This window comes from Eupeodes corollae, chromosome 2 (genome assembly GCF_945859685.1).
Source record: "Eupeodes corollae chromosome 2, idEupCoro1.1, whole genome shotgun sequence".
Lineage (NCBI taxonomy): Eukaryota > Metazoa > Arthropoda > Insecta > Diptera > Syrphidae > Eupeodes > Eupeodes corollae.
In genome coordinates, this window is record NC_079148.1 from 17,920,127 (window position 1) to 17,941,719 (window position 21,593).

The window sequence follows — 21,593 nt, forward strand, 5'->3', positions numbered from 1 at the left end:
GACCCAATGGTTTAGGCTGTAGGAGCGTGGACAGACAGACAAAACCGACCGGACGGAATCGCGGGACCCACTTTTTTCGACTTCTCTACCATCGTAATATCATGTTTGATTAAAATCTCGAGTTCGAAATTTTGCACGAATGCAATAGTTCCTATTATGTCGCAAGTAAAAAGGCGATGCTACGAATTTAAATAATTATCGACCTATATCTCTTTTGTCAGTCTTTTCAAAAATTTTCGAAAAGGGGATCTAGGATGCTTACTTTTTTGAACAAAATGAATTTTTTTAGTGACTCACAGTTTGGCTTTAGAAGTGGTAGATCTACTGAAGACGCTTTGTTAAAGTTATGCAGTGAAATTTATAAAAGTCTTTATGAATCTGTTATATTAGCTACACTATTTATAAACAATACCAAATACGTGGTTGACCATGATATTTTGCTTATGAAATTATATAAAGCTGGATTTAGAGGTTATATACATGAATGGTTTCTATCGTATCGTAAATATCTTAAGTGCTAATAACTTCATTAACGTTGGTGTACCACAAGGCTCTGTATTAGGACCAGTTTCGTTTTTGATTTTTGTTAATTCACTTTTCTTGCAACCTTTGAAGGGCATAATAACAGCGTTTGCCGATGACACTGCTTTGACGTACAACAGTAAATGTTACTTCAACCTTTTTTCGGATATAAACTGGTCATTAGTGAAAAAAAAAACGAAGTTTATGAATAATATTATGGATAAAATCTGTAGTGATATGCCTTTAAAATATCATTCTTCTAATTGCGAAAAATTCTGTTTGATGCATTCCCGTTTTTTTTATCATAATTTTATAACTTTTAATAATTCTAATCTGTGTTGCGCCACGGATTGTTTTTCAATTGAGCGAGTCGACAGTTTTAAGTATTTGGGTGTAACTTTAAACTATAGGTTTAGTTGGAAAGACCAAACACTATCTGTAAAGAATTCTTTAATTAATGTTATTAGACAAATTTTTCTACTCAGCCTATATTGTGGTTCGTTAATTTTAAAATAAGTTTACAACAGTCTTTTTAAATCTAAGTTGCAGTACGGGATAACTTTTTGGGGTGGAACACATTTTAATAAATTACAACCTTAACTTATAAAACAAAAACATGCGATTCGTCTAACTCCTAGCTTTGGGTTTTTTAAAAATCTGGAACTGCTACCATTAAGGCATTTGTATTTCTACAAGGTTTTAAAAGTTTTTTTTTTTTGAAAATTCCGGTTACAATGCTTCGAGGATCTACGAAAACTGTAATTTACGCGTGAACTTCAGTTATTTTGTCAAAGTACCCACTATCAAGAAAACACATTTTTCACTCTTTTACAAAGTTACTGCGCCTCGTCTTTTTAATAAATTACCTACTAGTTTTCAGAAGTAAGCGAGTTAAATCAGTATATCTGAAAAATATTAAACGTTGGCTTTTTTTATTTAATTTTGATGTTGTTGAAAACTTGATAATTCCCTTAGTTTAAATTTTTGAAATTATTGCTCTTATTTTTTTAAATTAATTTTTTTCCTTCATATTAAATTCATTTATTTAAGATTTGTTTTTCCAACTTTAAATTTAATTTAAATTCTTATATCTTAATTGTACATATCCTTTATATAGTATAGTACTTTCGCTTCTTGTCTTCGGCCAACAGATTGTACTTAACTATTTCCTTTTTAAAAATCATCTTAAAGTTAATGTATTTTTATATAACTATATGTTGAAGTTTATATAGTTTTAAATATTTTTTAAATGAAATAAAGAAATAAATAAATAAAACAAATAAAGGCCATCTAAAGTCTTTTCACGGCTACTGCCTCTTTCGAGGAATTGAAAAATTCTCCAAGAATAACTCTTGTCATGAAAAAAGTGCTTTCTCAAATTACCCATTCCGATTCGGCACATAAACTGTAGGTCCTCGCCATTCCTGACAACATTACTCGCACACAGGAATGGTTGAGAGTTGTAAGTCACTAGGCCCTAGTCTCGTACCCATTTTTTTTAAATTTAGCTTAAGAATAATTATAAACTTTTCTCACAATTTGATATTTTTTTTTTCGGATAAAACATGAATATTTAAAGAACATTTTTTGTGTCAGAACTCAAAACTAATTTTTGACCTTAAATGAAAAAGTGTCCTGCTAACTTTATATAAGTGTTGCAGTCCTAAGGAAAACTAGCAGAGAGGCAAATTTTTAGTTGTCACGGTTTATTGGCCTCTTAAAAATAATTTTTTCGCTGCCTTTTACTAACTTTATACTTTTCAAAAAGAACCTTGAGCTTTTGCATCTTAGGAAAAATCTTTAAAAATAAATTCGTATTACATTTTAAGATAAATTACAAATACTTTGTTTACCTTTACCCATCATGCAATCAAATTTTAGTTTCCCAAAGTAACAAAATCATTTACATTGATTATGAAGTGTAAGAATTTATTTTAAGCACCTCTCGAACTATAAAAGCTGATATAGTTGCTTTTAAATAAGTACTTATGTAATGACCAAAACCCATTAACAGTAATGAAAATTAGATTTTCAAGTGAATGGAATAATCGATTAAGGTTAAAGATTAGAATAAACATTTTAGGTGATTAATTTTCATGAACTGATTGTTCAAACACAAAAGAAGCTAAAACTTGACATTATATATAAATCAATAAATTTTGTGGTGCTTCAGATCTTGGATAACCAGGGCCTATTCAATGGAGAAATACCTATAGTTTTTATAAAAAATCAGAAAGAATAATTTGAGAAGCACATTTTCATGACAAGAATAATTCATCTTGGGAGATTTTGTCAAATATTTTAGGTGGCACTCGCAAGGATTGCAACTTATGGATTGACAGTTCTACGAACTAATCCTCACTCTACATATATTTTATTACTTTGTTTCAGCTATGCTAATACATACAAAATGAAAGAAAACTTTATATGTGCTTCAAAGGACTATCGTTCACCATAATAAATGGTATCTTAATTTTAAATTGTAGTTAAATCGTTTCTTACATAATTTGATATCTCTTAAAGTGAATTTTAAATGCTTTGACTTTGCTTTTAATCCATTTTAATTACCTACCGTAACTTAATTTTCACTTTACTTTAAATCTACTTTATAGACCTTGATTAACAAAAATTATTAAATAATTTATAATATTAAACTTTTTTAAAATCTAGTAAATGAAAAAAAGTGGTATACGCCCAAATGTACACAAATATCTTAGTTCTAGAAAAATTGGTACTATTTAACACGTTTGTTACATCTAAACTCTTTTAAATAAATTAAATTTGTATTAAATAATAGAAACACAATTGGCCATTTTAATTGTTCTTTGATAAGCTCTGATTTTGTCTTTGTTAATCTTAACTTCATTTTAGTTTATTCATAGACAATGGCGTCTAAAACTAAACACGATTTAACCTATGTTTAAGCTGTTTTTAAATCTATAAAACAACAAAAATTAACAAACCGATTGAAAAAATTAAGTTGCGAGATATGAAAATTTAAAGACAAAAATAACCGAATTTCAAACCCTTTTGGAAAATAGCCAAGGTTCTTAAATCTAACTTAGAACACAATGATTCCTTGTTGAAAACCTGTGAAGAAAAAGCTGACATTTTTGCGGGATTGTTTGAACACAATTTTAACAATCCGTTAATAAATGAAACCAGCTCAGTAAATGGTCTAGTAAGTGTGTTAATTAACTTTATTAGCAGTAATGATGAACCTTTGCCAGTAGATTTTTTTTGTCACAAACGATGATATTAAAGGAATAATATATGGAATGCGGAACAATAAAGCACCAGGAGTAGATACTCTGAAAAATTCTTACTTTAAGGAGCTACCAATAATTTGTCTATCTTTTATATGTTTTATTGTTAACGCTTGTCTAAAGATAAAATACTTTCCAAGCTAATGAAAAACTGTGAAAATCATACCCATTCTCAAGGTAGGAAAACCACCAAACATAGATAATAGTTATGGACCAATAAGCCTATTTAGTAGTTTTAACAAAATACTAGAAACAATTATTAAAATTAAACTTCTTGATTTTCTCGAGTCTTCCAATGTTGTGCCAAACCAACAGTTTGGATTCAGGCAACGTCATAGTGCGACACATCAAGTTCTTACAATTTGCAAGCATGTGAAAGACAAAATGAATGCAAAAGAATCAACGGGTCTGTTCTTTCTGGATGTTTAAAAGGCTTTTGATAGCATATGGCATGATGGTCTTCATAAACTAAAATTATTCGGTTGTCCTTTATATATAATAAAATTAATGCCAAGCTTTTTTTAATGCAAAGCTTTCTTAGGCAATTTCGAGTTAATTTAAATAGAATATACACTTTTGTTAAAAATATAACATCGGAGGTACCTCAAGCGTCAGTATTAGGTCCATTTTTATACATTACGTATATTGCTGATTGTCCAGAAATATGGAACTGTGAAATAGCAATGGTTCCCGATGATACCGCCATTTACAGTTCAAGTAAAATTGGGTATGAAATTGAAAATGACTTGCAACATGCTCTAAATAAAATTCATGATTATTTCATAACATGTCTAAATGCTGAAAAAACACAGGCAATCTTTTTCACCAGGAAAAGAAAAGCCTGTGCTTTACCACTTAATCAGCTAAAGATAAATAACTGTGATATCCCATGGGTTGATTCTGTCAAATATCCTGATGTATATTTAGACAAGACATTAACTTTTCGGGACTATATTACAAATACCCTTAGCAAAATAAGTATTAAGTATGATGGCAAATTCACCTTCACATTTTTCAACCCAACTTTTACACTATCAAACTGGAGTTCATCTAGTTGCAAGAAAAATTGAAGCTCTCAACCAAGGATTTTATCTTAGATGTAGTAATTCAAATAATATGTTAATACAAAATTTAGTAAGTCTGTAATATCAATGTTTGTAAAATCGAAACTATAATTATTTATTTGTATATTTATCTACATATGTACTTATTTATTTGTTTATTTATTTATTTAGTTTTTATTTGTTTATTGATTTATTTATTAATTTATTAAATTAATATCAATTATTTGACTATTTTTTCTAAATATTATTATTGTATCATTCAATAATAAAATACCTTTATTCCAACTTGGAAGTTCCTTTAGTTTGTAAGTTTAATCTAGTCAATTTTTTTACTATTATAAAACATATCGAATGAAGGTTTTTTATCATATTTTTCCATCAAATGTAGTTGTTCTTAATTTAAATGAATTTATTAACTTACATAACATTTCTTAGTTGTAAGATTTATTTCAAATATCAAATCTCTGTGCAAGCTGCGTACTACCCAAATTTTTGTAAAGCCTTAATCTATGAAAAATTAAAGTATCTATCTAAATAAAATGTCAAAAGACTTAAGCTTTTATCAGTATTTTGATATTTAACTTGATGTTAGAATACTTCCAACGAACAGAAAACGAAAGATCTGCTTAATCCGACACCGTTGAAATAGATGAAGGCGATTTATATTTAAGGCATCGATCGGAGAAAAAAAATATCAAGATAATACGAACATCTAAATGTTGAAGATCGAAATTTAATGAAAGGTTTGCAGCACCATAGCGACTTAAATAAAATTTCGAAAAAATAGCAAACAGAATAAATTAAAGGATTTTCGGCTCTCTAGGTAAAGCAATTTATTTTGTTAACCTCTATAACCCATATTGTATAGGTTTAAGTAAATTTGTACTAGAATTGTAGTAGAATATACCTTAACCTGTTTCTAACTTAACAGAGCTGCCAAATTCTTTATAAATAGCAGCTGTGTCTAACCTAGATGTTAAATTTAGACTCCAGTTCGAATAGACTCGGGTTTAAAACGTTCCTATGAATGTGCCTCAAGGTTTTAATTTTTATGACGAAAATGATGAAATATTTTAATAAGCCTAATCTTGGTTCCCATTACCTTAAGAGCCAGTATTGAGATTTTACTAAAATTCTCAATCAATAGAAAATTATTTTATAATTTTATAATTTTATCCTGCACATACTCATGATGAGGATATTTATCATAAAAATAATAAAAGTCACTAAGAAAGACTTAATATAAATTCTCGTGGCTCTTAGCCACTTCTTCATCTTTTTTTGTTTAAATTTCATACTATCCTAGGTAATAAAGTTGTAAATTATGTATATTATCCTTATCCTAACCTTAAGTGGTATAGGCTGGAAGTCCAAACACTTAAATGTGAATAACATTTTAATGCTAATATACCTCCATTTCACACATTTTCTAGCTCCACTCAAAAAGGTCATAAAATTGACAATGTGTTAGATAAGTAGGTACCTATAATGTTTAAAAATTCATGATTCCCCAAAAACGTTGTGTTTTCTTTTGTTTAATTTACCCCCCCCCCCCCTGAAAAAAAAGGCCCAATTCCATCCATCATCGAGTGTCCTTATAAACTCCTCCAAGTAAATCCCATTAAACAAACATTATTGTCATCTTTGGCAACGAATTTGTAATTTATATTCCTCGAACCCACGCTAATCACCATCACCAACCACGAGACCAACACCAACGACCGACACTCCACTCAATCCTCATTAACTATTAAACAAAATTTACTCAAAAATAAAACTTTCTTAAATTCTTCACTTCGTCATAGTCATTTGAAAAACCACCCGAAAATGGTATATTTCGAGATGACAGAGGAAGAGGAGTCGTGCGTATGAGCTGAGGACTGAGCACAGCCAGGATCAGCTTTTGGGGTGTTGTTGTAATTGGTGTCGTAGTCGTGTAGTGGTACTTTTTTCAGCTATGGTTTATTTGGTGGGCGGTTTCATGATTCATGTTATACTTACGTTGTTCTCGTCAAAAACCCTAAACACAAGTGAGGCAAATTTGCTGGGATCTCCTTGTGGGAAGAACTGTTTGTAAATTTTGATAAAACCCTACAAAAATAAAAAAAGAAAACACACATTAAATCCAGATATGCCACAGAGTCATTATCATCCAGAGTGAGTGGAGGAGCGGTGTGTAGGCACAGATAGTATGGCAGTCAGAAACACACGAAATGAGTATAAACATTAAAATGCGCACAGCATGGGAGCAGGAACAGGAGCATGGTATGGAGACGGGATAGACGTCAGAATCAGCAAGGATGTAGCGTGAGATGTTTCGGTGTTTTTTTTGTCCCCAAGGATAAATGTTGTGGTGTCGGCGTACACCCCCAAGATGTAATGTAATTTTTGTTTTTGGTGTTGTTGTTGGTTTTTTGAAATATAAACACCCGAGATAAAGGTTAAAGGTGTTCCAGCATCATCATGGAAACGAAAAATAAAGAGAAACAGAAACAGAGATAACGATTAGAACAGAAGAAGAAAAGAAAAGACGACAAAGTTAAGTAATAAAGATAAGAATTTTAATTATTTTAATTTGAAAATTGTAATATGCCAAAAAACAACAAAAAGCTTTGGGGTTGTATGGGGTTGGGAGAGCTAGGTGTTTCAAGGTGTAGGGAATTATTTATAGATGCCGCCACTGGCGCTGACATAGAGTCTAGTGAGATGTTTGCCTTTTTGTTAGGCATAAAATGAATTAATGTTAAAACATTTTGAATAAGGGGAAGACTATGGGAATTGACTGACAGGTGAAGTGTGAAATTGAAACATTGAGATGGGAAATAAATGAAAATGGAATGGGGGTGGAGGGTGTAGTTAATTTGCTTCTGTACTTACTTGTTCTGTGAGTAAACCGTTCGGACAGTCTTTTAGAAAACCTTTGTGCCTGTTGGGAGAAAGAGGAAAATTAAATTTTATAGCACCTAAGAATGAGTTGAGGGATTTGACGAATCCGATGAACATAGTGGATAAAGGAAAATTGAGTTAATTTTTGTTTTTGTCGTTATTTGTAAAAACAGTTTTCTTTTCAAGTTTAATTAAATGAATTATAATAGACTTCATGAATAAAATAACAGCACCTTACGTTATGGTCAATAAAATTGAGGAAGCCTTAATTTTTAAATAACTTTTTTAAATCTGTTCTTTACTGAGAAAAGACCAAAAATTAAAAAATGCAAAAGACTTATTTTTATTTAAAACCCGTTTAAATTAAAAACAAAAAATTTATAAAAATTATTTAAGAAAAACTTAATTTCTTTGCACTAAAAGTTTTAAATGAAAAAAATATGTATAAAAACAAAATGTAATGTTCACAATAAAAAAATATTTAAATTCGAAATATTATGTTTGAAATATAAAATCACGAAACAAATATTATGCTTTAAAAAAGAATGATTGAAAAGGTGAACATTTTTCAGTTCAAGATTGATATTTTTTTGCATTTGATTTTTATGAATTATACATTTGTATAATACACTTCGTTTCACATGAATAGGGACATTTTTTTTCGTTTTTTTTAGTTACCGATATTTTTTAAGGACTAAGCTTTTTTGGAAAAACACAAATATGAAATGAATGAAACCTATTAGCTTAATTTAAATCAGATACAAGAATACTCTGATTGTTTAGAAGCTTAGTAAGAGTATTAATTGAAAAGAATCAAGAAATAAGGGTAAGGCTAACCAATTAGGAAATATGCCAAATTCGAGCTTACCGGAATTTCACAAAATTATCCTTTCTATAGCCATCAAAATAAGAAGATGATCAAATATTGTATAAACCTCCTCAAAGGCCAGAGAGGTAAAGAAAAACTACAAAGGAAGAGTTAAGAAAGACACATTATTTCAGAAAGAGCGGGTTGTAGTAAGAGCTATATCAAATTCAAGGCTTTCCATCAGTAAATTCAAGACAGAAGCTGGGATAAATGCTAGTAGATCAACTATTTCTCGGGTGATACTGAAGGCAGACCATATAAATAAATTAACTGGATGGCGCAACAGTCCGTTGAGAACTAAGGCTTAGTGACTTACAACTCTCAACCATTCTTGTGTGAGAGTATTTTTGTCAGGAATGGATGGGACCTACGGTTTTAATCTAAATCCTTTCAATGCATAAACCATGCCACGGGTACAACAGGCAGAAAAAAAAACAGCAAAGAACGCTGTACACAAGAGACAGTGCCTTAATTTTGCAACAAATCACTGTGGGTGGATTCGAGCCTGGCATACCGTTCGTCTCATAGCTGCTTTTTTCATGATTTAAGAAAGGAAAAAATCTATCTTGAAAAAAGACACAACCTCCTGTGTAATGGTATGGAGAGCAATCACCTGTTACGGGATCATGGAGTTGTATTTCCAAAGCTCTGAAACTACGGCAATCACTTAAAAATAGATTCTGGAACGAGCTTAACCGTGATTTCTCAATTATTTATTGGACACCGATGGACTCTTAAACAAGATAATACACAAAACAAACCACATGGACAAAAAAGCAAACATTCAGGACTAAAATCCTCCTGTCCTGATCATCATGGAAAGACGGCAAAACTAAAAAAAACTAAAAAATTATTGAAGCCGCAAAACGGTCCTGGGCCTGAATTTCGCTAAATTATACGACATCATTCCATGAATCCATACACCACAGGTTTCTTAAAGTAATTCGGAATTTAGGAGGCAGCAAACATTACTAAAAATTATGTTAATCCATTAAATTAAACCAATATTTACTTAAACCATAAGATTCGTTGTTATTTTCTTTACTTTAAAGGGCCAAAGAAAAACAGGTACTTTTAATGACCTTCTTCGGAAGAACAGTCATAAATCTTGTATTTATCAACTAAATCTAAAAATATGACTTGCAGTACAAACTTATTTTTTATGGTCAGTAGCCCTGACTATAAAAAAACCTCTGTCCCATAAAAGCATTGCTCTTCTGCCAAGACTATTTTGGAACGATAAGAAAAAAGAAAGGTATGAAGCCAAACTTTGTCAGTTTACTGTAAAAACTGATTTAAGTCAAGCAAGCACCAGATTTATTCTTTTATCCAAGCTATAAAAAACTCGATCTCCTTTGCAGAAGGAGAGACGTAGTTTATGGCAAACAAAAGTGGTTTGACAAAAATTGCAAAAGAGCCAGAGCTAAATCCTTCAAACTATTAAAACTACCAAGAATGAGAAACGGAAGTTTCTTCCTTGAGGCTTATGTTCAGGCAAATAAAGAATATAAAGAACTCGGCCAAATAAGGGAAATGAATACTATTTAGGAATCATACTAATATTATAAATGCGAATGTAAGTTTGTTTGTTACGCTTTCACGCAAAAACTACCTAACCGATCATCATGAAACTTTGCACAAACACTCTTGAAGGTATTAGAAGTAACATAGGATACTTTTTATTACAAAAAAATGAATAAAAATGTACGAAAAATAAGAAAGTTGTTTGTCAAAATATCGTCAAATTTAGCAACTTTAACGCCATCTAGCATCATAGTAATGAAGTTTTAATCCTGAATACTGTAATACTAAACCACTGTATTACCGACGGTGACGACAATATCTAATTCAATTGAATATATAGTTTCAACTGTTTCTAATTTTTCTATATTTACCGTTCATGTTACGAATGTCTGCGCATGTTGTTGCATCATGTTCGAGGTCCAATTAGCTTTACAGAACTTAAAATTGTCAATGGTCAGGAATTTCAAACCCACCGAGAAGCATGTGAAGCTCGGCGACACGACTGTTAGAAAATGACAATCATTGGGGTGAAACTATGGAGTCAGCTGTACAATGCCGATCGCCAGATAAAATCAGGGAACTTTACGCTACGCTTTCCGGTCTTTCTTAATCTCAAACTCTTTGGAATAAGTACAAAGAATACATGGCTGAAGATATTTTACATCAACTGCAGCAAGTGCACACAGACATTACTTTCAATGAACATGTCTACAATAAAACGCTAATTACAATCGAAAACAAGGTTCTTACGATGGTTGGAAAAAAATTAGATGATTTTGGAATGTCCAGCTCTTGACGAGACAATGTGGATGATTTTGATAATGAAATTGCACGAGAGCTAGATTATGATTTCATGTCACTGCAACATCAAGTGGCAGAATTACTTCCAGAGCAAAATCATGTTTTCCATCAAGTTTTACGTAAAATAGACTCCGGCAGTGGTGGACTCTTCTTTCTTTAGAATTCAGAATTATTCATTTTTGTTACGGTGAAATATATTTTAGCATTTGTTGTTGCATTTCAATAAGCATATATTAAGGTGTTGAAACTTCATTGTCTATAGTAATTTTTAAAAATTGTTGATCTCAGCCTAACAATAAAATTTAGTTATTATATTGACTCATTTCTATTATTATACCCTTACCCTTTATCTCTCATACTTATTTAATTTCTCCAATGCAGGCGAAGCCGCGGGAAAAAAAGCTAGTAGTGAATAATTTAAATAATGCCAAGGATTCTTCTGAATATTGAAAAGTATTGAAGGAACTGAATGGGAAAAAATTCAAAAATAGTAACAATGTGGATGCTCATATTTTGGCAAATCATTTTAAAAATCTAATTAATCCATTAAAGATTGAAGAACCAATATAATTCGCTGAAAATTTGATAATCGTTGACTCTTTAGATGAGGATATCACCTTAGAAGAAATTCACAGTGTTTTACATAAAGCTAAGAATAGCAAAGCCCCAGGGTATGATAGAATTCCTTATGAATTTTTCAAAAACGCTCCAAACGATTTTTTGGAAAATTTAGCAAGGACCTATTCAAATATATTGCACATGGCTGAAGTACCAGAGAGTCTTTTCTATTTCCAATACACAAAAAGGGGACATAACTAATGTGGAAAATTATTGGGGCATATCTTTCCTAAATGTGATTTCGAAGATATTTACAGGAATTATACTGAAAGTTTTGGGTTAAAGAAAACAAATGTTTGAACTAATTTCAAGCAGGTTTCAGAGCAGGTTATTCAACAACGGATCACATTTTCTCCACCCAAAATATCGTAAATTATGGGGAAAAGCTGTATTCAATATTTATTGATTTCAAAGCTGCTTTCGATAGCATTGATCGAGTTTTTTAAATTAAATCTACTGGGGTTATCCTCTAAGATTTCTAAAGTACTAAGAAAACTTTACGAGAACACACCATCAGCTGTATGGGACGGTGAACAAATATCAGAATGGTTTGAAACAAAAAGTGGAGTACGTCAAGGTTGTCTTTTATCCCCCCTATTGTTTGCTCTTTTTATCAACGACATAGTTGACGCTTTGCCAAACGGTATTAAAATTGCAGGACTTGTTATGAAATGCCTCCCAGAAAGTCTTCAGCTCATGATAAATAGGCTAGATAAGTACTGTGAAATGTGGAATCTGGTAATAAATATATCAAAATCGAAATTTATGATATTTAGAACAGGTCGAAGACGACACAGTAGAAATGAAAAGTGGTTTCTAAATGGTGAAAATATTGAAGTTGGGAATGAATTTATATACTTGGGAATGATTCTCACACCCCAACTCAACCCTAAGAAACACTTTTAAAGTAAACTGAAGAAATTGTTACCTGCTATAAACTCAACCTGGCAAAACTTGTTTAGGAACACAAATTTTGCACAAAGTGTCATAATTAGAGTGTTTGATGCGGCTCTGTGACATATGGATGTCAGGTATGGGGATATCAGCAGTATGATGAGGTTGAAAAACTACAACGGCTCTTCTTAATAAAACTATTTAGATTACCACAATCAACACCTAATTACATGCTGCTGCTTGAAACAGGTCTTCCTCCTATTTTTATTTTCACCTCGAAAATGCACTTTGAAATACTTTCTTATGATGATAATTGATTACCAAAAATATTAGCAAAACGCAGTATACAAAAAAATATAAGTTGGTTCAGGAAATGGGAGGATATAACCATATTGAGCGGTATATCGGAGCATCCTTGGGAGATGGAAGATGGGAGTATGAGAGAAAAGATCAATTGTATTCTCGAAAAGCTAGATAACAAATTAAGACTAGATCTAATTGAGGAAGCAAAAGGCTCCTCGCGTAAATCTCTATATCCAAAGCTCAATAATAATCTGAATGAGCTCAATTATTTTACAAACAAAATGAGCTTATTTAAAATTTCTATCATTTGTCGCATTAGGGCATGGCTCCTTGACTTAAATTAAGCACCTTATTTTAATGACCAATCAACATTTTGCGCTTTCTGTAATTTGCAAGAACAAAAAAAACTCTTATCACTTTTTATCAGTGTGCCGTATTCTAAAAGAAATAAGATTTATATACTTTAAAAAGTCAATAATAAGCGAATCAGAATCTATAAGTATCTTAAATGGAAGGAACTGGAAACTTCTTGCCCAATATTGCATTAAAGCCCTAAATTACAGAAAAGATTTTATAAATTACTTAATAATTTGAACCCAAAAATCTATCTTTTAAGTATTTTGGCGTACATATTGTACAAAATAAAACCTATAAAGTATTGCAATTTATTTAATTTTGTGTTTATATTTTTTTTCTTGTATTAATAAAACAATTACTAATTGTTAAATGAACAATGTAATTAACACACCAAAAAACTTACTTGAATTATTTAGAAAAAAAATATTTTTTTTTAAATTTTTAACAGTAAAAATAGAGATGTCATCTTGCAGATGGTTTCAAAACCAAGGCCATAATTTTATTTATCATTATGTTGAATTGTAAAAATTTGTTTAGGGTCCAATAAATAAAGCTATTATTATTATTATTACAAAATTAATACATAACTTATTCATTACACATTCACAAAAAAAAAAAAAAAACCAAAGGGCTTAAGAAATATCGACAAATAAAAAACGAAAAAACCTTGTCCCTATTCATGTGACACGAAGGTACAAAAATTGATTAGATCTTTATTTGCATTGAATTTGTTTAAAATTTCTTTTTTTTATTTTCTTAGGAAAATTTAAATTGTTTTTAAAACCAAATTTCGTATTTTCTGGCTTTTTCAAAATTTCAAAAATTTAGTTTAGAGCCAGAAAATAAGGTATGGAGTTTATCCCAAAAAAATGGCGCAATTTTCGGGATCCATGTTTTAAGGGTAAACAATTTGTATCTCCCACATTTTTTGTAAATGGAAATGTTAATATTTCTAGTATATTTTGTATCCTTAATTGATGCAATGTTAAATGTATTGGAATATTCATTTTTACGACTTTGCCTTTGCTGCTTTGCAACTTTAGTTTTTAAGGGAATAATTTTTGCATTGCAAATTCAACATAAAAAACTTAAATACTTATAGTTTCATTGATAATTTCAAGATTTGAGAAAAAATTTGTGTAAAATTGAAAATTAGAAAAATAAATTTAACACTTTGGCTAATTTCGACCAAGTTGATTAGTTGATGTTTACCAAGTTAATTTATTTTAACTGTCTTTTAAACTGTTTAAATTAAGATTTTAATGCAAAGGAATATTTTTAAATTTGGTGAGTTAACAGTCAAACCAAGTAAAGTGCAAAATTAATTTAGTAACGTGATTTGCTATAAACGGTTTTTTTTTAAAAATTTATAACTTTTTTGATGAATCATAATTAATTTTAGTTAAATAAATTACTTGACAAGATAACTCACAAAGTTAATTGTTAAGCAAATTATTTGAATGGTTAAAATCTATAAAATCGTATTTTTTGAACTTAATAGTGCACTTAAATTGCTGATTGATAATTTTACAAAGTAAATCAAAATATGGCAAAAGTCTATTTAAATTTTAAGCAAAATTCTCAAAATATTTAATGCTGAAAAAACTATTTTCTTTATAAGAAATTCTCTGCAAATTGAAAATTGTTGCATTAAAAATATATCAAATATTTAATGAAAATAAACCAAACTTTAAAATTTTTGGACAAATGGGTGATTTTTTTGCCATTAAGCACTTAACGATAAACGCACTAACTAATGCAAACTAATTTTGAGCAAATTCGAAATGTGTTTTCGCAAATATTTAATGCAAAACAATTGCTTAAATTTTGTTTAATGTTTTTTTTTTTTTAATATTTTTTACTTTTCTTTAATTAAAAACACATTTTTTTAAAAACATTTTAAATATAAAGAAGATTTTTTCTGAGTTTAAGGCCATTCTAAACCTTGCAGGCAAAGAGAATTTTTTTTATTTGGTTGAGACACTTATTCTAACAAACCCTTTGAAATGAGAATCCAAATATATTTTACCTGAATAGTTTTGAATTTAATTCAAACAAAGATATAGACACACAGATCAATGCTTTTTCTAATACTATTTTAGAAACAATAGAATCATATGCTCCCAAGAAAATAAGAAAATCTTGTGTTTTTAAGATGCCCGGGTACATTTTTTAATATATTCGTATTAGAAATTTTTATCAAGAGACAATAGCAATGTTATCGACTTCCTTTATATCGATTTCAAGTTAAACTTTACAATAAGAAGATAATTGAGGAAATACAAAAGTTTCGCAATAAGAAGTGAAATAAAAATCTTAGCAAACTAATTACAAATGCGAAGCCATTTTGGAACATTGCCAAAATAATTACAAACAAAAACAGACATATTCCAAATCTACAAAATGGCAATGATTTAGCTTAAGAAGACTCAAAAAAGGCTTATGTCCTCGGAACAACTTTTTTGAATAACCATTTAGTGTCCCAACATCTCAGTGGTGATGAAACCAAAAGCGTTGTAAGCCAATCAATAAGTTCTATAAACACACATTGTTGATACACCTGTTGACCAACTGATCACCATAGAAGATGTTAAACATATTGTTTCCAATCTTAAATCGAAGAAGTCTGTTGGACTAGACAAAATCAAAAAGGAATATATTAAAGTGCTACTTAAAGCTGAGCTTTTATTTATAGTCTGTTTGGTCAATGCATGTTTAAAAACACAATATTTTCACAAGCTTTGGAAAACAGCTAAGGTTATACCTATTTCAAAGCCTGGGAAAAACTTAAAAAATATTAGAAATTGCATTTTTAAACATACATTTTAATCTGGGGCACCATACAAATAAGAAACAATTAAAATAATGAAAAATTTTAAATTGCAAAAAAGTTTAAACGAAAATCGTCTTAAATAATTGTTATGAAATAAGTTGCAAACTTTATCAAGACCTTTTTTTATAGCATAGCTTTAAAACGCTACTAAATCTACTATTTAATTAATAGTTGTTAACATTTTGCATAAGAATAAATTTACTTTGATTTGTTATAAAATTTTAAGATCCACTTACCATTGTCTGATTTCTTTTTCTGTGACTGAAAATAAAGAAAGAAAAAATATTACTTTAAGGTCACATTTATATTAAACAAATTAGAAAATAAGCCTTCAATAGAAGTCCCTTATAAGTAGGTAAGTAAGTATAAAGTGTGGTATATAAAGTTCCATATATGATTATGCAAATTGAAAAAGTACTTTACTATGAAATCTCTCCCAAAATAGACCCTAGAATTACAAAAAAATAAACAAAGTTGACTCTTATTACGTAAAGGCATGAATATAAATTAAAATGAAGACATCTCCTATGATAGCAAAAGGAAAACAGGTGAGTCCTCACAAGCCTCACATAGCGTTGTTCTACCTCAATGAGAACCTTTTAAGAATGCACCAACCTTTCCAGGGTGCAAGCAAATTGCAAGTAAAAAAAAACACACACACACACTCTCGGGTCACACCTTTACATAAACAAAAATAAAACTGACTGAAAGGGAAAGTCTAAGAGATCTTAAAAAAAGAAGTAGAAATTATATTTATTTATACAAACTTGCAAACATACGAACATGAGAAGTTGAAAAATTATATTTACACTCGAAACCTGCCTCCATGATGCTCTTAACGAGGTCCTTTCACCCACTCTTTTTTCTTTTTCACCGAGCCCAAGCCCGATCCAAGCGAGGTCAAAACTGTGTCTCACCAACAGCTCCTCTATCGTACCGTACCGTTTGTCCTCGTCGTTATCGTATGTACTTGTACAAAGCGATACAACTTACAAACTATATCCTTTAAAGAACCCACCTTGGCACCTGTTCAACCATCTTTGACGAGAAAATAAGGCCATGATACAAATTTTATAAATGTTTTTTCATACTCGCGTATACCGTTATAATATATGTAGATGATGGTGCTGCTCAGGCTCATAAAGTAGGTATAAACAGCTTTATATATAGCGATGCACCTTCATCAGACTTACATCAATGAAAAACCCAAGCTTTAGCTTGATTATAATGTTTGGGTGATGTTATTTAGGGCGTAATAAGAATTTGAAGGATTTTATAGTTTTACATATAAAGTATCCTTTGGATTAAAATATAAAACAAGAATTATGTAGAGTGTATATGTGAGAGACAAGCTCAATACAAGGTATAGAGAATATAAAAATATTTATTATATGTCAACCTGAGCTTAAAATAATATCTTGTAATAAATCTTTTAAAAAGCTTAGGTACTTGTGTATAATTCTTACATATGGTATATGAAAATACGTAGGTATATATTTAAAAGGTGTAGGAAATAAGATGAATTTATAGTGTTCTCTACGTCTTAATTATAAAACTGATATTGTACTCGTATAAGATCCTTCACACATCACTTCAAAATAAATCTAATTAAGAAGACACACATAAACAAAACGAGTCCTTGAAATATATTATTGTGAGGGACTTATGTTGCTTTTCTGTCTAGAAGGGAATTTATTTACGTGTTTATAAAATTTCTATTGAATAGATTCTAAGAAAAAAAGAAGTTGACCAAAAAAGAAATAGATTTCTGTCCTTTACAATTAACTGAAAGGAATTTTATAAATAAGCTTGGTGTATCATTTCTGCATACGTGCGACAACTAGTGTAGTGATTTAGATCCTTTCGTGAGAATTTAATGAATTAAATGTTTAAACAAGTTTACTTTTCCAATTTTCTCTAAATTAAGTCAATTTACAAAAGAATTACAAAATTCCTCTTTCCACAATATTTAAAATAAAACTTTTGAACTTTTTTAACAAACGTTTATTGTTACATGTTTGTATGAAAAAACGTTCTTCACTCGCGTAATTATCCTTTTTTTAGTTTTGTTCACCTGTCAAGTAGTTTTTTTTAGGAAGAATCAATGCTTCGGAATGTAAATATACAAACTTGATGTGCATGTCAAACCAAAAACATTTTTTTAATGTCAACATTCATTAACCACAACATGAGATATACAAAAAAGTTCATCAATGTTTGCTTAACATAACACAACATAACATTCACATAAAACATTTATAAACTCGTGATACTTCTCATAAAAACAAACTATAATTATTGACATTTCATTCACTTCCAAACCACAGCGCATAAAAAAACATGAAATGTTGCCATAACTATTAGTTATGGTCAAAACGGTGGGAGTGGTTTGTTTAAACGATTTAATGACAGACCATCACTTCAATTAAACTTAGAAAAAATATGATACATTTTTAATTATATGTTTATAGATATGGTCTAAAAAAAAAAAACACTATTCTTCGTGATTGACATAAACAAACGATTTTGTAACAATTATAGCTTTTGTTTTGTTTAGGTGGCAAAAAGTTTAATACAGGTACATTCAGTTATGTAAATCTAAGAAGGCAACATCAGCCTTCTTCCTTCCGCACACGCCCCCACAGAAGTGAAAGATGACAACACTAAAGATATGTTCTTCGAACTCTTAGACAAAACATATGAGCAGTGCCCTAGCTACGATATTAAAATAGTCCTGGGCGATTTTAATGCCAAACTAGGAAGGGAAGACATCTTTGGTGGAATAATCGGGGAGAACAGCCTGCACAACAACACTTCCGACAACGGATTCAAGCTCATAGTCATGGTAGCCAGTACGCGTTTTCCACACCTCAAGGTCTACCAAGGAACTTGGAGTTCTCCAGATCAATCTAACGTCAACCAGATTGACCATATTGCGATCGACGCCATACACGCTTCCAGCATCACGGATGTCCGAACTTTCCAAAGAGCAAACATCGACTCGGACCTCTACCTCTTTGTAGCCAAGGTAGCACTTCGGGTTTCCAGACCCAAGGCAAAACAGGGAGGTGCTAAGAGAAGGTACAACGTCGAACGAATACAATCGCAAGAGATCACCAATTCCTTTTCCGACCGAGTTACAAGTAACCTCTCTCGAAGTTCTCTGCCGCCAACACAATGTATCGAAACCCAGTTTCAACATAACCAAGATGCAATCAGAGAAGCCGCGTCTAAAGTGATGGGTTTCAAGCAGCCACTAACAAGGAACCCCAAGTTTGATGAGGAATGTCGGCAGGCAAATGCAGCCAAACAAAGGACGAGAGCAGAAGAGATGAGAGGAACACCGACTTCTCAGAAAGAAAAAGAGAGGGCATGAAAAGCATGCAGTGGAAGATGTTAAGAGGTTTAAAAGCAGAAATGAAGTTCGAAAGTTTTATGAACATATGAAACGAAATTCACAGGTACATAAACCTAGAACCGAAGGCTGCAAAGACGAAAGTGGAAACATCATAGTGGAACCGCAGTCAATGCTGAGGATATGGAAGACCACCTTCTGCAGACTGTATAACGGCGACAAAGAAATTGATATTAGTTTTTTTCAAAATTTTCTAATAAAAACAAAACAAATACAATTTAAATTGAAGTAAAAAAGATCTTAAGGCCGAAAGGCATTAGTAATTAGTGTTATAGTTTAGCTTAGAGTGTCCGTATGGGATCATTAAGTTAGTTGTAAGTTATGGATAATTAGGCTAGTTTTATGAATTTTTGTCTAGCTTTAAGATAGGTTTAAGATTGAATAAATAAAATTGAATTTGAAAAAAAAAAAACAAAAAAAACGGCGACGAAGAACTGAATTCCACTGTCAGGCAGGATGATCCATTCAATATAGACGACGAAAGCCAACAATCCCGTCCTCCGGACTTAAACGAAGTAAAGGTTACCATATCTAAGTTGAAGTCTAATAAAGCCGCTAGAGCGGATGGCTTGAATGCCGAGCTCTTTAAAGCAGCTGAAGATAAGTTGGTTAGGAGCATGCACCAACTTATCTGTAAGATATGGTCGGAAGAAACCATGCCCGATGAATGGAACCTCAGTATTGTTTGCCCGATCCACAGTTGATCAAATATTCACATTAGGGCAGATCCTGGCAAAACCCCAAGACCACCAAATCGACACCAACCATCTTTTCAACGATTTCAAGGCCTCATATGACAGCATCTACAGGGAAAAACTGTATATCTAGTTTTGGCATCCCTGCCAAACTCGTCCGTTTGTGCAGGATGACCATGGAGAATTCACGCTGCTCCATAAAGGTTGGAAACAACTTAACAGAACCTTTCGATATCAAAAAGAGGTTTTAGACAAGGTGATGCGCTGTCATGCGATTTTTTTAACATCGGGCTAGAAAGAATAGTGCAGAGCTCACACGTCAACAATAGAGGCACTAACTTTCAAAAGTCTGTCCAATTACTAGCATATGCTGATGACATTGACATAATCGGAAGAACTCAGCGTGATGTCAATGGGGCTTTTGTGAGTTTTGAGGCAGTGGCGGCAAAAATGGGTTTAACGGTTAATAAGGGCAAAACAAAGCACATGCTGTCGTCAAGAAGGACAAACAACACCGACGTCTTGGTCAAAACATCACCATTGAAAGACGTAACTTTGAGGTAGTCAAGGACTTCGTCTACCTAGGCTGCGCTGTAAATGCAGAAAACAACAACAGCTCTGAGATCAAACGCAGAATAACTCTTACTTACCGCTGTTTCTTTAGACTAAAAGAAATTGAGTTGTAAAGTCCTCTCTCGAGGGACCAAAGTGTCGCTATATGGTGCAGAAGCATGAAAGCACCTTGGGTCGTTTCGAGAGAAAAGTGCTTTGTGTGATCTACGGTCCCGTATGTATCAAAGGGGAGTTGAGGAGAAGATTTAATGACGAGCTGTACGGTCTGTTAGGCGACGTAGACTCAGCCAGAAGGGTAAAAGTCCAACGACTAAGATGGCTGGGTCACGTAGAGCGCATGGAAACCAATGCTCCGGCCCGGAGAGTCTTCGAATCCACACCCACAGGGCAGCGCAGTAAAGGAAGACAGCGGATCAGGTGGCGCGCACGAGTGGAAAGTGACCTCACTCAACTTGGAGCGCGAAACTGGATACATCTAGCTAGGGACCGAGCTAGATGGAGAAGTTTGTTGGGTGAAGCCCTATTTCACACGGGACTGTTTTGCCACCTTAAGTTAGTTAAGTAAATCTAAGAAGGGGAAATATAGAACACTTTTGTATTTACCAAAATTGTCACTATCTAAAAACAACTTATTTCTTAGAAAAAATTTTGTTTTTTAAACAAGAATCTGAATAAATACATACATACATTAGTTTTTAAAAATGTCAAACTAATTCTAGAAAACATAAACTGTATTTAAATTAATGGTATGACCCAGAATTCAGCTCTTATATAACAATATTTTAAAAATGATTTGGGGCAAGTTTAGTGGCTACAGCCAAATGTTTAATTTTTAAATCATTTGAAGCAAAATGGTGCGAAAAAAAGTTCTGAAATTTGGACACTTCCAAAAAAAGTCCATAACCCAAAATACGACTTTATTACATTTTGACTTGATGCACTTTACACTAATATTTTGATTAAAAAAGTGTTAA

At 31.6% G+C, this 21,593-nt stretch overlaps 1 protein-coding gene across 4 annotated transcripts in view; it reads right to left on the minus strand.

Annotated features, from left to right (window-relative positions):
* LOC129944092 (frequenin-1) overlaps positions 1–21,593 on the minus strand; it is a 303,407-nt gene that overhangs the window by 6,914 nt on the left and 274,900 nt on the right. For all 4 annotated transcript variants that reach the window (XM_056053279.1, XM_056053278.1, XM_056053280.1 and 1 more), the window contains exons 3-5: positions 16,173–16,197; positions 7,730–7,778; positions 6,854–6,943 (exon numbers count right to left, since the gene is read on the minus strand). In XM_056053279.1, coding sequence (XP_055909254.1) covers positions 6,854–6,943; positions 7,730–7,778; positions 16,173–16,197 — 164 coding nt within the window. The remainder of the gene's footprint in view (positions 1–6,853; positions 6,944–7,729; positions 7,779–16,172; positions 16,198–21,593) is intronic.